This window comes from Poecilia formosa, unplaced genomic scaffold (genome assembly GCF_000485575.1).
Source record: "Poecilia formosa unplaced genomic scaffold, Poecilia_formosa-5.1.2 Scaffold7, whole genome shotgun sequence".
NCBI classification, from domain to species: Eukaryota; Metazoa; Chordata; class Actinopteri; order Cyprinodontiformes; family Poeciliidae; genus Poecilia; species Poecilia formosa.
The window spans coordinates 3,273,756-3,290,102 of NW_006799946.1; the positions used below are offsets into that span (position 1 = coordinate 3,273,756).

Here is a 16,347-nt window from a genome sequence, read left to right on the forward strand (position 1 = left end):
TACTTAAGACTTTTTAAAACCTCGACATGGAGGTTTTGGCCACTTATTTCAATCGTAGTTTTCAAGTCAAATCTCTTTAAGCATTTATTTTCATAAAGGATCTGGGAATCAATGGCCACGTCAAGAAGTTTTTAACTGTACGCAAACATAGAAATTTTAAGCCAATAAGCAGTAAAGCATTTCTGCAGGTTTGCAGGGAGGGCTCAGCGTAGCAACACCTGAATTCCTCAGTCAGAGCCTCCAATGGCCATATTTATGACTTAAAGTAAAGATCTTTCAATTCAGAGCAGATCTGACATTTTCTGAACTGAGAGACAAAATGTAAAACAGAATATAAGATGTTCAGTGAGATTAGCTGATGACAGAATGGATCTTTTTAACCTTAAGCCAAACCCCATAACATGTTGTTCCTCCCATTTCCTGGTTTTATGAAAAGTTCACCATTTTAAATATAAACACAAACGTAAAATCAGCCTCTGTGTCCTGGAAAGAACAAGCAATCCTAATTTGCAAATTCAAAACATTTACATAAGAGATGCCTTTTCTTTTTTTTTTTTTTTTTTTCATTTAACTACTTCCTGTTCATGGTTCTGGTCAACAGGAAGTAGACCAGGACTTACGAGCTGTTGAATGGTGTCCTTTAAAATTTTGTGCCAGTCATGGATGATGCTTTCCGTATCGTACTGGATAAGGAACTCTACACCATTTTTCCCTTTGAGCTGAAAGACGGGAGAAAACTCACATCAAGGAGGATTTAATCAAAGTTTATATTAATGATTCAAATGATTTTTTTTCCATGTACATAATTATATTTTAACAGCGCATGTTCTATTTTCTCAAAGTAAAAATCATCCGCTCAGCAGAACACTTAACATTGCTTTCAGTGTCAACAAACAGACACACCTCTAAAACATTCTTTTTACTGGATTTGTCCTTTGTGGCCCAGCCAATCGTAGCACCCTTCAGCTCCACCGTAAACTCTGGAACAATCTGATTGGTCTTGTTCTGTTGGAAAAACAAGAGGAGAAAAAAAAAATAAAAAAATTCAGCTGATTACCAAACTGACCGCGCCACATTCCAGGAGGTGAGCTGAAGTTGAACAAAAGACGTGACTGTCACTGCCGGCTCGTGACCCGAAGGCTCGTCTACGCCGGCGATTCTGACAGAAGTGACAGAACAGCCGAGGCAGCGCTGCGGCTTAGGGTTTTATTTGGGGATGAGGAGGCAGCACAGGCGAAGCACAAGAGCGTGAACGCAAGAGAAACGGGAGGTGGACTGATGATATGAGAAGGAGATAAGAATAATTCAAGAAAGGCTAAAACCAGTTTAAGAAGCAGAATAGCAAAGAACAATAAGGAGGAATAAACTAAGAAACGAAATATAAAGGAATATATATTTTATATGGCAAGACCTAACGAGCAATAATTAATACAAGGGGTTGAATAGAACACAGCAAGACTAAAACCACATTAGATAATGACAGGGGAAAAAATACATACATTTTAAGGAAGAAGAAAACAAAAATAAACCTAATACTGAAAATAAATATATTTTTCTGGCTGTAATAGTAATAAGCTTATTGAACTCTTAAGCCTGAGGGTGACTTGTCACTTCTTTGCGCTTTTTAGGAGTTTTTCTTTGTTTCTTCAAAGTTCGTTTTCAAGTCCATGTTAACGCCATGAGGCTTGACGTTATTAAAAGTGGCTCCAAGTACAATAAAACTGCTAATCTATAGATTGATTAACAAATGTGCATAGAAATATTATGCACATTGCTGTCCCATATTTGTGTGACATTAACAGAGAAGTGCCAGAACTCTTTCTTTTTTTTCTTTCTATAAAGCACCGATTTTAATAAAGTGAGGACCCTACCACAGCGCCTGGGGAGGGTTTGGGGTCTTTGTGGAACGTCAGGACTCCTCCGTGGAGAACTGTCCATGTTGGAACCCAGTTTTTCCTGGGAAAAAAAAAAAAAGATAAGACACACATACAGATTAGGTGCATCTCAAAACCTGATAACATTACTGAAAATGATTTTAGCAATTCAGTTTTTAAAAGCAAAAATATTATACAGATGTATGACAACCAGGGAGATATTTCAAGACTTAATTTCTGGTCATTTTGATCATTCTGGCTTACAACTAATGAAAACCAAAACTCAGAAAATATGACATAACTGCAATTAAAAATAAAAAAATAAAAAAAACAGATTTCTACAGAGATGCTACATCTTTGCAATCACAGAGTTGACTGCTGACTTAACAAGGAGAACGTCAGTGACACTTTCCACAAGGAGTATGAGCCACAAAAAGCCATCGGTAATGGAGCTGGAGTTTGACACAGTTCCATATCCAAGAATGTCGATGGAAAATAATGTGTTGGGAAAATGTTTGCGCAGACAATAGGAAAAACTGAAGTCTTACGAGAATTACGAAACAAAGCCTGTTCAAGAGTTTTGGGGAAGATTCAGAAGGCGGGGACTGCAGCTGGAGTCAGAGCTTCAAAAGCCACCACACATACCTATCAGGGACATGAACTGCAACTGTTGCACTTTTTATGTTAAGTCTCTCCTGAACCAGAGACAACGTCAGAATGTCTTACCCTCGGCTGAAAAGGAAAAAATAAATAAATAAAAAATTGGACTGCTTCTAAGTCTCCAACTCCTATTTTCAGATGAAAGCAAGGTTTGCATTTAATTTGGAAGTCAAGGTCCCAGAATCAGTAAGAAGAGCGCAGAGGCATAGAATCAAGCCGTTTGAGGCGTAGGGTGAAGTTTTCACACTGATTTGACGACTAATCCCATCTGCTGCTGTCGGCCCACTGTGTGCTTAATCAACTCCCCAAGTCAGTGCTGCTGAAATTTTTGCACACTTAATGCTTCCCCCTCTGCTCGCAAACTTTCACTTGACCCCCTTTGTCACGCTGCCAAACGTACCACAGGCCGCTTTAATGACCCTGGTATCGCTGTGCTGAACTGACGACAATCTGGGTCGACTCCACATGTAACCTTCGGAGTCTAGATTTTCATGGGATATAAGCCACAATAATTAATTTAAAAGAAACACGTGCTAGTAGGCCTGTCACGATAACAAATTTTGCTGGACGATTAATTGTCTAAAAAATTATTGCGATAAACGATAATATTGTTTCAAGACCTTTTGACCCTGATTTAATGGAAATGACTAATAATGCATGTGATTTCCTGCCATAGATAGATGCACTTTATTTTCAAAAGAACACATAACACTGGAACTGACAAACTAAATAAACAAAACAACCAAAAACAAAAATAACATGGATTCTCAGTCTCCATTAACAAAAAACGTACTTGAATAAAAACTAAACAACATAAAGCCAAAGTGGAAATAAATATTGCATTCAACCAAAAGAGTTGAACGCAGATTATGAAGTCTGTATGTCTCCTTCAGTAATCACTAGATTTAAATAGAGATTTAAATAGATCCGACTACCTAATGCAGTAGTTCATACTACACAATTTTTTGCCCCTATTTTCTCCTCATGACAATCTTAGAACGTTGGCTTATCTAAGATTGTCGCTGGTGATTTCGTAACCGATCATCATGCAGTATGTGGTGTGTTACGGTAGATCGTCGTGGCCGCTCCGATCTAAATCAGGAGGTTTCCTCGACTGGGAGCTTAACGCAGCCTGTTGAATGTGACAGGTAGCCAATCAGAAAGTGCGGATTCTCCTCCTGCTTTCTGAGGGGAAATTATGGAGGGGAATCCCAAACAGCTGACACGGCGCAACCCGAAGTCCAGCGGACATCGGAGATGATATGTGGAAACATTAATATTTATTCAACATGTCGTGCAAAAAATATAGAAATGACCAGGGGAGGAGTTGGAGCCAAATTGCTACCGCAGTTGATAAACCCGGTATCTTTTCAGCTGTTCTTTGTTAACGTGACATAAATAAGTTATAATGATTTTCATTCAGTTGGGACTTTACGCCGACTCTAGCCACACGCATCACAGGTAGATTCTGGTAAAGCATTGATTAATGCCTGATTTTAAAATTAGTTAACTGGACTTGTAGCCATTATTTTGTGCCCATTTGGCTGCACACCACACGGCACAATCGAACCTGATTGAACCGTTATACCTAGGATTTCTGTCAGCTAATGTGTCTCTCAGGTTTTGAAAATGGGCCGACAGCCGGCCAACAACTCGTGTAGTGTGCGCTGGACATTACACTAAGGAAATGAGGAAGGGAGGGTCAGTGGAGAGCACCGGAGTTGAGCCTTTTTTCATTCAGTGTCATCAAGAGAAAGAAAAAAGGCAGGAAGAGACGATAAAGCCGATAACTAAAATGAGGTCAATAGGTTTAATTTATCGTGCGATTAATTGATTTATCGTTTATCGCGACAGGCCTATGTGCTACTTCACTTTTTGAATAATGGCTGCGTTTTTAATGATATTATATTTTACTAAGATGAACTTGCATAAGAATCAAAATATACATAAACTATGAAACAACAAACGTCTAAAAAAATGAACAGTATGGCTTACCTTACTTTCTTTCCGTTCTCACTGATTTTTGTTTTGTTGAGAATTCCCGCTTTCTCCAAATTCTGTACCTGGAATTGTAGCAGAAAAGCCAATATTTCATTGTTTTGAAGATTTGGCTTGTACACGTTAGACGTTTGTGCGAAAATTAGATGAAGGAGGCGATGTTCTACAGGGAAATAAAACTAAAAATGAAATGTGAAAAAAGGACTCCGAGTGCTCTTGCGTTGTTCTACAGTGCAGTGTCATTTGCAAGGACAAAAAAAAAATCTGCACCCTGACCACAAAAATCTGCATCTAAAGTTTGCAAATAGACACCGAGACAAGGTCGAGGCATTTTGTTCTGCAGACTGCGTGTTTAGAGATCACCTCACATGAGGACCTTTTATAGTAGAAGAAAATTACAATGAATGCTACATTGTGAAACAAATGTCGCACAGTCAGTAGAAAGTAAAAGACTGCCTGGCCTGAGATTCACTGGCCAAAATTAAAGAGCACAGGCTGAAAGGGAAACTTAAAGCGCAGCTCTGCAAGCCGCTTAGACGTCTCTCAACACTTACGAAGAAGCGAGGATTTTTGATTTATAATTTTTCAGTCTTTTAACCGAAAAAGTCCAATACTTTGTGAATTAATAGCTCGGTCACAAGTCATGTTGTTGCCGTGGAAGCTCGACGCACAACAGCAGGAAGTAAAAGTCAGACAGCGGAGAGGACATGTTAAGAGGTTATTAATCCACAGTTAATATAAGACTTTCAAACGGTTGATGCTTCGAGGGCATAAACAAGCCCATATTCTTGTTCATCCATGCGGGATGAAGAAACATCTGCTTAGGATTACTTGCAAAGTACCTTGAAATAATTGGATTCGTTCTGGAAATCACAAAGATGAGAAGCTAATCTCTTCTTTTCTTTAGTTATTTTTACAACATATATTTTGCTCGGCTAAACTCACATCAGCATCTAAATGCAAACGTATTGAAATTTTGCTTTTGCTTTCAGTAAACAGAACATACTGCACTCCTGGGTTGATATTATTGATATTGCGACAACTTTCACTTTATTAATATATTTATCTGCAGTGGTGATGATGCACATGAGAGATGCTTTTTATATCACTGCAGAAAAAAGATGGTTTGCTAATGAGAGGCAGGGTGATTTGAATGTATAAAGTTTTTATGGAAATTATAAAAAAAAATAAAATAAAAAAGCTTATCAAGTTATTAATAGCCACACCTTCTGCCCATCATAGATAGATGCTGCTATCTATGGCTAAAGCTCAGGTGAGTGCTTAAACTAATAACCCACATTATAGCGCAGCCACTTTGAGGTCAAATAATAAGGATTTCTCCAGGGCCTAAACCCAACAGCCTTAAAGGAGAGACACAAAACACCATTCAGATGTAGGGATAGATCGGAGGGCTTAATGGTTCACTTTACTGATGTCACAAAACTCAAATGGCGGAGCACCAAAGTCCACTTACATTATGCTCTGGAGAGTTTCCCGTACTGGAGCTGTCGCTGCTGTGGTCTGACGTGTTCCTCAGGTGACTCTGGGTGAACCTCTAAAATCAGAGCACGAATGAAAATCTTAGTGTCGAATATGTGAATGTAAGACAAAACAGAACAGAAGAATAAGCAGGAAAAAAAAAAAAACTGAAGTGTGTTGTGGATTTCAGTGGGTGGAACTTCCTCCTACACATCTATAATTTACCAGAATTAGTCAAACTGAGCTCATTTTGGTAGAATGATTATTATTAACTCAAGGAGTTAAAATGATGACTCAAGTGATTAAAACTAATTGTTTGTCAGTGTGCTGTAATACCTTTTTCAATTGTTTCAGAGTGCGACATACAAAAAACAAACAAACAAACAAAAACAAAAAAAAAACAAGTGCAATCTTTTTACCTGCAATTAACTGTGTTTTTCTGCTGCCATTTTAATTTGATAATAATCAGACCCGCAAACATTCAGCGAGTTTCACACAAACACAGTTTCGGGCACGCTCGTGTACTGAACTTGGCCGAATACAGGAAGCGTTCACATAGAAAGAGTTTCTCATCTCCAGTTCTTATGCTAAGCCACAATGTTTTCTTTCAAGACCAAAACAGAAACCTTCTTTCTTTTAAGGCAAACCTGCAAAAATCTGTTTTTTATCTTTCTGATCTTAAGTGATTGATTTTCTACAACTAGACTACTTTTAATGTTAAAATTTGTGGCCCGCAAGTACCTTGCCTATGTCATCCACACATGACAAGAATTTATTAATTCAATGTTTTGTGATTAAGCAGTCTCCACTGCGCCCGTTGGAAAAAAAAAAAAAACTTTCGACGTTTGGATCCCGAGGTTTGTAGTAAGGAAAAGCAAAAGCCCGTATTTGTACACAGGAGTCTCACTGGCGCTTGTGCAAATGTTGCCTCTCCCTTAATCAGAGAGCAATGCAGCCGATTTGCCTTGCTAAATAAGGGTTAAACCTTTTCAGTGTTGGCGGATAAACACAGACTTAACCACGCTACTTGCCAACTGCATAACTTTATATTTAGCTGTCGGACACACCCTGGATGTGCCACACAACCTGTGTGTACACACACATGTCTGTGACGGCGTTAGTGTGTGTACATGCATGTACCCCATCTTCCTGGCCCGTGCAGAACTGAGCAGGTACCCTCGAGTCTCTCCAGTTTTTGACGACGTGCACATTTTCATTCTCATCGCCATTCGGGACATTGGAGTGAGAAGGAGCTGCAGGGGCCTTCAAGGACAAAAAAAAAAAAAAAAAAAAAAAAAAAAAAAAAAGAAGAAATTTCACACCATAAAAATGACAGAGATTCCACGTTCTTAACTTAATTTGTCAGAAAAGTCTGTAAAGTAGAGAAGGGTCTTCACCTCAGGCAGATTCCACTCAGACTTGGTGCCATCTCTTAGGTAGTAATAGGTTTGGCCCTGATCATCCACAGACTTGATCCACTGTTAGACAACAGAAACATTTTTATTTGGCATATTTTTTCTGTAACTTAAGTCACAGTTAAAAAAAAAAAAAAAAAAAAAAAAAAAGTTACAGAATAGCATAATAGTAATAACTGAACTTCTTTTTCTAATGCAGTTTTTCCAACCAGAGCTGCTGCTTCACGGCTTAAATCCCGCAACGAAATATATCTAGGGTTTCATAAAAGACATCAGCAACGTAATGAAAAACAGGTGCCGTTTATTAAACTAGGATGTGATTTTGAAGGGCATACATCATATTTTAGATGCCACAAACGATTCTCAAAGGATGAAACATGAATAAATGATATTTCTCAATGCTGATGTGACTTTCAAAACATGCTTTTCTGAAAGAATTATTATTATTTTTTTTATGTCACAGCCACTAAACAGGAAGGCCCCATCGTGCATGTATGACAACGTTGAGCCTATATACATATTTATCATCACAGAGTGGATTGTTGTGAAGACGTGAAGGAAATGAATTTCTCCTCATCCATCAAAAATAGTCTCTTTTTCTCCCAGGATTGTACAACAAATTGGGTCTTGAATTTAGGTGAGAGTGCAAGCCGAGGTTGGGGAAGAGGGCTGAACACAGGAGAGAACACGGCTTGTGTCAGGGTCATCGGTCATAGCTCAAGCAGAGTCAGCATTTATGGTGAGAATAAAGTGTGCCAGGTAAGAAATGTCTTTCATTGCCTGATAATTACCCATCACGTTGCTTGTTCCTCAGTGTCTGAGCCAATTAACAGAGAAAACTTTTGGCTGTAGCGCCCGTCTGAGTATTCCAACTGGTCTAGTATTGGCTTAAACTTTAAGGCAAAATGATGAGTTTTTCTGAGAAATCAGACTGCGAACATTTTTACCTTTTCAGTGGCATAACAGATGGTTTCCTCAGGATAAAACTGAGAAAACCATGTAGGTATGTGACGCACAGATTACGCGGAGAAAAGGTGAGACTTTGTAACCACTGCAGGTCTCACTAACAAAGTATTCTGGCCGCACAGCTGTTTGAAAAAATAAACAGCCATTTTGTTGTGGTTTTTAATAAAACAATACATCCACTCATACTGCAACAGATACTAGTGCCTTGGTGCAGTTAGAAATGGTAAATAAGTTAAATTTATCTCACGCTTTTCGCGTCAAAGCACTTGATCGGGACCATGTAAACATGTGCAGCTAGAACTGAACCTACAACTTTGTGATTGAAAGACAACTGCTCCACCACTGAGCCACAGTCACACACACAGTTGAGCGACGTACTCCTTTAACAGCATTGGTATAGTGTACCGATGCTGGATACGGCATCTGTGAAACTAGACCAAAACAAACTGAGTTCCGAGCTGAGCATGCTAAGATTAGCAAGCTAGCACTAACATCCGCAGGTATTTATTGAGATTTTCAGGCACACCAGTTCCTCAGATGCATCAACCCTTATCAAGTTCTATCCAGAGGGGTATTCTTGCTCTTCAAGCATATTTACAACACCTGGTAAAAAAATACAATTGTGTTCAGGAGCATGAACTTTCACTGCAGGACTTCGTCAAATGTTTACCGCAGAAAGAAAACAGTTATTTCTGCGTTGTGGTTCTGGTGGCTAACGGTACCACGAGGGACTGTCATGTCCGCCTAACTGTGACTACATTTGTTTGCTTTTGACTTAGTTTCTAAAGCACGAGTCGCATTTAAATGTAAGTGTTTATCTTGATGAGCCACATAACACCTCAGCCTTCCTGGCAACATTTTCCACAGCAGTTTTTGTATGAAAACATTATTAGGGTTTTGATAAAATGAAGCTTACTATATGGTTTTAGAATAGCACGGCTCAAAAAAAAATGATAGCTGACGTTTTCTCTGGTCCTCTGCAAAAATCACTACCTTGTGCTACCTGAGATCCATGTACTTATCTCACGTAAGTCTCAGTTATTTTGCCGCAGTGCAAAACGAAAAAATAACAAGGCTTTGAAAAGCAAAATAAATCTTATTATTCATAGTGAACCTTTGAAGTTTCACATCCAGCCATGTGACCAGTTTCTATTTAAGTTGTATGTTGTCCACTAAGATATTTCTCGACACATTTTTTTTGTAACTAACTTTTAAGCCTTGAGCAAGTTTAAAATAAAAGTAGCATATTTCAAATTAGCATTTTATATGCTGCCATTTTTTTTTACAACAAATAATTTTACAATATATATTTTTTTACTTTATTATTTATATGTTGCATCATGCACACTAATTTAATCCTGTGCTATTTAAATAATGATAGCTACTCATTAGTTATTTTTAAATTTGTACAGTTTAGGTTGTTTTTTTATAGGTTTAAATGAAGCTTAAACTACAGTACACATCCAGCTCTATTCTTTGTTATGCTACTGAACTACTGAAATTAGAGGAGAAACAGACAGGGCTGAAAAAGTGCTGCAAAATACTGGCACATTTAACGTGAAAGTCCACTGAACGCCAACTGACACGTCCACATTTCACACCTTCTTCAGTTATATTGAGGGGCTGTCCTTACCTGATCTGGAGAGTTTTCACTGGTGAAAACCCATGTCCCACTGGGTTCCACGGTGAGGTTCCAGCCAGGCGGGGTACTGCGGTCCAGGTTGGCCCGGGGGATGGTGGTCCGACTCACATGGCCAAGAGCGTACTCCTTCGGAAGAGTCGGGGGTCCCGTGTTCTTGATGTCCTCGTACAATTCTCCTTGGTCTGGGTAATCCTCTGATGGGTAGTCCTCCACAGGTAAAGGAGGCTAGCAAAAACAATGTACATTAAAACAATTTATTGCATTTTTTGAAGTTATTTGTCTTTTTAGTGAAAATTACACTGCAGGGTAAATTTGAACAAATTATCGAAGGAAGGCTGGTCCAGCCTTCCTTCGATTGTCAGAGACCAGATTAATCTGGAGTAAACCTAGTCGGAAAAAACACACTTGACATGCTTTTAAAATTTTTCAATCATAAACCTTCCTGTATTACATTTAGATTGGTCAACATAACGTAGTATACTATGAAGAGAAAGGAGAAGAATAAGGGTAATTTTTAATTCAATAATTTAGGGTTAGGGATCAGTTTCCAAATCTCGTCACAGATTCTCAGTTAGATTTATGTCAAGGCTTGACCGGACAATTGACGCAGAATATGCTTTGATGTAAAACATTTCAATGCAGCTCTGGCTGCATGTTTAAGGTTGTTGTTCTGCCTACACCACGGTCTCGAGTCTTTTTTTTCCGGCTTCAAACAGGAATGCTCTCACAGGAATGCTTTGTACTTTTCTCCATTCATCCTCCCATTGTCTCTGACGAGCTTTCTTGTCAGTGATGATGCTGCCAACGCCAATGTTTTACTGGAGAAATGGTGTGTAATGGCCACACCCAAGGCTGCACTACAGGTGAGTCAGTAACCCTCATGGCCTTTCCACTTTTCATGTTTTGTACATTTTCAGTACAAAATAAGAGTTTGTCATAAATGATTAGCGAGACGTTTAAATAGATTTGTTCTATTTCAGGTACATCTAGGGATTCCTGATCAGAAATGGAAACTTTTGACGTCTAAACAGAAATTTCAACAAGCGTGTAGGTTTTTCCATTTATCGCTCGTCAATTGCAGCAAGTGACACAAACTGTTTGTTCATACTTCGTGTTGAAATGTTCCAGCTTAACGCAGAGTCACCGAATAATGTCAGTTTCCTCAGTTACTGCTACGATCTTCATGTCAAGTCTTTGACTTTCAGAGCTGCACTGACTTCCAGGTTCTCTTCCTCTTTCTGCAACTCGTATGAAGTCATTCAAGGGCAAAAATTGGGTCACTTGCTTCTTGGAATGTGAAAGAAAAATAAACCCCCAAAACAAGTGAATTAATATGTTTACTGATGGGGTAAAAAATATTTCCGTATGATGACAAAATTCCTGTGAAATCTCAGGCTATTCAAAGATTAATACCGTCTCTTTTCGAAATCCAAATGAGGCCAAATGTTCTTTCAGGGAAACTATTTGGGACTACCGCTGAGCCTATTCTGTTCGGAGATAATGAATTAAGTCATGTCTGTTATGTAGGTGCAGGACATTTCATTCCATTAAGAGCAGACTGTATTTAGGTTCCCCCTGGGTGAAGCTAAAACTGGAGACAGAGGAAGCCTAAGTGGAGCAGCCAGGCTGTCTGTCCTTACCGGCTCGTCATCGCGAAACCTGTGCACGCTCATAGGCTCCATCGGAGAGGGGTAAAGGCTCTGCTGCTCAGGAGGGTCCCAGGACGTCTCCCCGGACATGTGGTTATAGAAGTAAGGCTGACCAGTGGTCTCATCCACCAGCTGCTCCCAGTCTGAGGCCCAGTCGGATTGAGGGGACGGTGGAGGGAAAGGAACCTCCGGAGGGAGTGGCTCAGGGTCTGTGGGGGAGTCTAAAAAGGGGTTGTCCCAGGTGGTGCTCCCCGTGTCGGGGTGGTAGTAGTATTCCTGTCCACTTTCTTGGTCAACATGAACCTCCCATCCCTCCTGTTTTAGGTAGGAAGGAGAGCAGGGCGAAGGGTCCGACGGGGGAGACTCTGAGATGCTTTGGCGAAGCTCTGCTACGTTGACGTACACTGCTGACCGGAGATTTTCATTCTGCACCTGAAGATGAGAAAGAACAATGCAATAAGAATAGAGAGTTGCTGACATCCGAACACATCTATTAGTGTTTCTACTGTAGACTAAGGAAAACCTGGCCTGTATCCACCTCTACCTGTTGAGTGCCAACAAGGTACTTTTCTAAGGGAAAGATATGAGACTTACTGCAGGGTGGCAAGGGGGCAATTACAGGGTACCTACAGGGAGTTTAACATTTTAGTGAGTAGTATGAGTAGTTAACAAAAGGTAAAACTAAATTGTAGTACTTAGTATGTTTTGCTGTAGTTTTTACATAAAGCCGTAAATAAAAACCAACGCAGGTGCCCTGCAAATACCCTGTAGGTATCCTGTCGTACCAAGTGGGCATCTGAATAAGAATCCTGTACTCATTATTTCCCAAAATTCCTCTCAAATATTCTTTAGATATCCTGCAGGCACAGTTTTTAGAACCATTTACATAACAGGATAGGTTAAACTCCCATTACATGCATGTACCCTATAGATATACTGTAATTACCCAGTAGATATCCCTGTGGGTATCTTGTATGCACCCTTCTGAAAACACGCAAGATATACCAAGTAAATTAAAATAAAGTTTAAAACAGGAAAAACTGTTGTAGGAAGTACCACACCCAAGCTTTAAGCTAAGCTGTCGTTCACCCTAAATCTGTCTTCTGCAACAAACTGAAACACAGGAAGTCTAACGCTGAAAAAACCCCCACAAACCTCTGGGGCGTTCCCTGCCGTGCCAATAATCAATAATGGAGCCCAGTTGCATTTACTTTGCAGTGTTGCACCCAGACTTCATCTTCTGATGTGAACCACTGTAAGCTATTGCCTGCCATAGAGCTCAAATTAAAAACGTGAACTGTGTAATCTGGGCTGCGTTTAATTATGTACTGGATTGAAAATAAAAGTTTAACAGCCACACAAACATGTGAGCGCGGGGCATTTTCAGTGGACTCTAACTGGGTTAAACTTCACCATAACAGTCACGGCATTAACTTCTGCGCCCCACTTTCGTCCGGCTACCTTTCACGCACAAGAGCTCGTCGGTGTTTTTCTTGCGTACACAAAACTACGCGTTCGGTTTCCTGACGAGAAAGGGAAGCTGCACGTAAACAGAGCTCCACATGGCAGGAACACGGCATGTAAAGTAGACTCAGCCTTCACAACTAATTTGCTTAAAGAATACCAATGAGAGTGACAGAGAGCGATGAAAGGCCGTCTCTGTCCTCTGTGCTGCTGAAACTGATCATCCCGATACATATGTGTCGTAGCTTCCATCAAAACACCCTCTTCTTGGCAACATCAAAAGCAAATGCCTTTTCCTCTTTAAGCTGATTTTCTTTTTCTTACCTTTGCTCCAGTGAGGCGCTTAATTCTCTGAGTAAAACTCCTGGGAATTATGGTCCTGCGCGCCCTCTCATTCGCCATTGTGAAGACAGCGCAGATAAAAGCTGTGACATGACTATTCTAGACTAAACTTTAACTAGACCTTGTGTCACAGCTAGACCTCTTGAGCTATATTTACCAAAACCTACGTGTGTGTGTGTTTCTGCGCAGTATATGCTGATCACTAGAATAAACATATCATGCTAAAAAGAGAAGTGTAGCAAAAGTTAGCACAGAGAAAAAGAACTTGTAGAGTATCAGAACTCAAAAAAAGAGGGAGAAAGGATGTATAAGCATCTGAAATATCCGTCACCTTCTATTTTTATTTACTGTTTTTAGGTCCGCTTTAGTTTTACTTTTATTTTTGAAAGAAAGACCGATCAAAGGGCATGCAAAGAAAAGTCCAGAAGAAAAACAGGCCTTGGGATTGTGTTCTCTTCCAAAAATGGGAATCGATAGTCAATAAAATAATGTTACAGGCTCTTCGAGTTTTTGTTTTTTTTGCATGTCTCCAACATTTGCATTCTCTTCTAGTTTGAATGAGCATTGATATATTGTTTTTCTGCTGGGAAATTTAAACATTTGTAGGATTACAAATTCACAGGAAGGTCTTTGTAAAATCCCTGGAAGCTGCTTCCAGCTTCCAGCTTCCCTGGTTCCAAACAAGTCTGGATTAAAGGTTGTGTTTGGATATTTTGGGATTGTTTAAGAATGGCTGCATGCATCACTTGCTCTAGGAAACTATTACAGGCCAACATTTAGGGGCTTTGAAGAGACAAGCACAAGAATTTTAAATTCTTATTTTTTCTTAAACGTGACACTTTATTAACTTCTGCTACTTGCCTCTTTGTTGATGTCAGACACATTTCATTTAGCTGCAAACTTATCAATACATAGATTACAATTGGCCGCCACCCTCATTCCAACTCTGATGAGTCGCCATGAAATCTTTGTACCATCTCAAAAAGAGCGAGTCAGAGAAACAAGGTCATCTCCACAGTTTATTTGCTGCTTTTTTATTCAATAAAACAAACAAAATTCTGTGCAGGACACCCATTATTATAACAGATGGCTTGTCGTGGAGGAAAAGCTGCACAGCCAATGATTAGGGAAGCAGGCAGCTGATGGAGCTGACTGAATAAGGATGCATGGAATGTGGTGTGCTTGAACATAGCATAGCATAGCATAGCATAGCATAGCATAGCATAGCAGTTAGCAGACCACAGCTTCAAGCTAACCTGTGGGAAACAACTGCACATCAGCTTTGTCCTGCTAGTTTTTGCCCCTCAGATAACAGGATGGATTATTTACAGCGGGGAAAAACACCTACAGCATATAAAATAGTAAGAGTTTGTTATCCTGTGTGTTTCTGCTCGGAGCTTTCTGCGCAGCTGACAAAGAGATGGTTCTTCTGGGAATACATTATCTTAATGTTGTGGTGCATCTTTGAATTAAATGGAAGTAGTGGAGACTAAGCCGTCTACCACCGAGTAAAAATGATGGTTACCATTGAGTCTGGATGCGGCTGGCGGGGCAGACAAACAGGATGTAGAAATAAAAAAAAGAAATAAAAAAATGATTACGAACAAAGAAAAAGGAGCCCTTCTGCTCTTACACAACACTTGTTTTGATCCTATCACATTACAGACTTTGCCTCAGTCATTGATCAAAATGTAATCTCAAAACAATCGATGTGGATGGCCAGACAACTGACCTCAAAACAGATTGATTTCAAACAATGCGAAGCAGAAATGCAAGGATTGCCTCATCGACCCGTAAGAAAAATATTAAGCTGGAAATCTTTCAAAGCAAACCATGGAAATGTAAGAGTGGATCCCGAAGAACAATCATTTCCAAATGATATATTTGGTTACTATTTCTGCGTTATGTCTGCTTTAGATCAACACAAAGTAGTGCATAACTGTGAAATGCAAGGAAATGGATACATGGTTTTCTTTTTTGAAATATTCTATAAACATTCGTAGCCACAAAAGTTTAGTTTTCTTCCAGTACTGCCCTGTATTTAACTCCAGCCTACATTCTACATGTAGGTCAGAAAGTTCAGTGTTGATTTCCTCTAACTAGAGCACATTCTTCACATATTAGCTTTATTCTCTTGTGACAAACTGTACGTTGGACTTCTTTAGTACCATTTTACACAGGTGGACTCCTTTGGTTTACTTCTAGGGGCAATAGTTTTGCACTGGATTTTGTTCAGGGGTGAATGAGAAAAAGGGGCTGAACAGAAACGTATTGCGGCACTTTTTTATTTAAAATGCATGTCATTGTTGCTCATCTTTGAATGTCCCTGTGTTGATGAATCACCTGAAATCCCCCAAAATACAATCACCTTAGTGGTTGTAATGCGACAAAAACGGGAGAAGCTTCGAGATGAATCAATACTTGGAAAACCCGCTGTATCTATCTGACGTAGAAGTGAGTCCCTTATCAGATTTCATGTCAGTCAATGATGTAATCTGTCATTTTAAGTCCCACCTATCTGAAGTCCTCAAGAAAACATACAACAAAACATGCATACGTCTCTCATTGTTTTCGTCCTTCTGCAAGAACTCTGGTTACTGTACATGACAGCAGTTATTGTGTGAGCTGATAATATCAGAATGTATTGCACCATGGTTCTAATGACCCCAATTTTGAAGCATGCAAAGAAAATCTGTCCTCTCCAACTACCTCTCTGTGTTTTGCTAAAGATCCAGCAAGCGCTGCCTGACAGTCAAGATCCACTGTAACTTTTTGAGCTGACGCTTGTCTTTTTCCCCCCGCCACCCTCAAGAACAGTCCAAAATTATAACCCACATGAAGTGTACTATGACACAAAA

The 16,347-nt window shown here is 39.6% G+C and overlaps 1 protein-coding gene across 2 annotated transcripts in view; it reads right to left on the reverse strand.

Annotated features, from left to right (window-relative positions):
- The window catches only part of LOC103151598 (rho GTPase-activating protein 27-like), a 28,931-nt gene continuing 12,584 nt past the window's right edge, over nucleotides 1-16,347 (reverse strand). The window contains exons 3-12 of one of the 2 annotated variants that reach the window (XM_016681661.1): nucleotides 11,675-12,115; nucleotides 10,026-10,259; nucleotides 7,409-7,489; nucleotides 7,152-7,274; nucleotides 6,007-6,087; nucleotides 5,831-5,893; nucleotides 4,530-4,597; nucleotides 1,872-1,956; nucleotides 904-1,005; nucleotides 1-719 (exon numbers count right to left, since the gene is read on the reverse strand). In XM_016681661.1, coding sequence (XP_016537147.1) covers nucleotides 564-719; nucleotides 904-1,005; nucleotides 1,872-1,956; nucleotides 4,530-4,597; nucleotides 5,831-5,893; nucleotides 6,007-6,087; nucleotides 7,152-7,274; nucleotides 7,409-7,489; nucleotides 10,026-10,259; nucleotides 11,675-12,115 — 1,434 coding nt within the window. In that variant the 3' untranslated portion in view covers nucleotides 1-563. The remainder of the gene's footprint in view (nucleotides 720-903; nucleotides 1,006-1,871; nucleotides 1,957-4,529; nucleotides 4,598-5,830; nucleotides 5,894-6,006; nucleotides 6,088-7,151; nucleotides 7,275-7,408; nucleotides 7,490-10,025; nucleotides 10,260-11,674; nucleotides 12,116-16,347) is intronic. The other variant, XM_016681671.1, reaches the window with a different exon arrangement.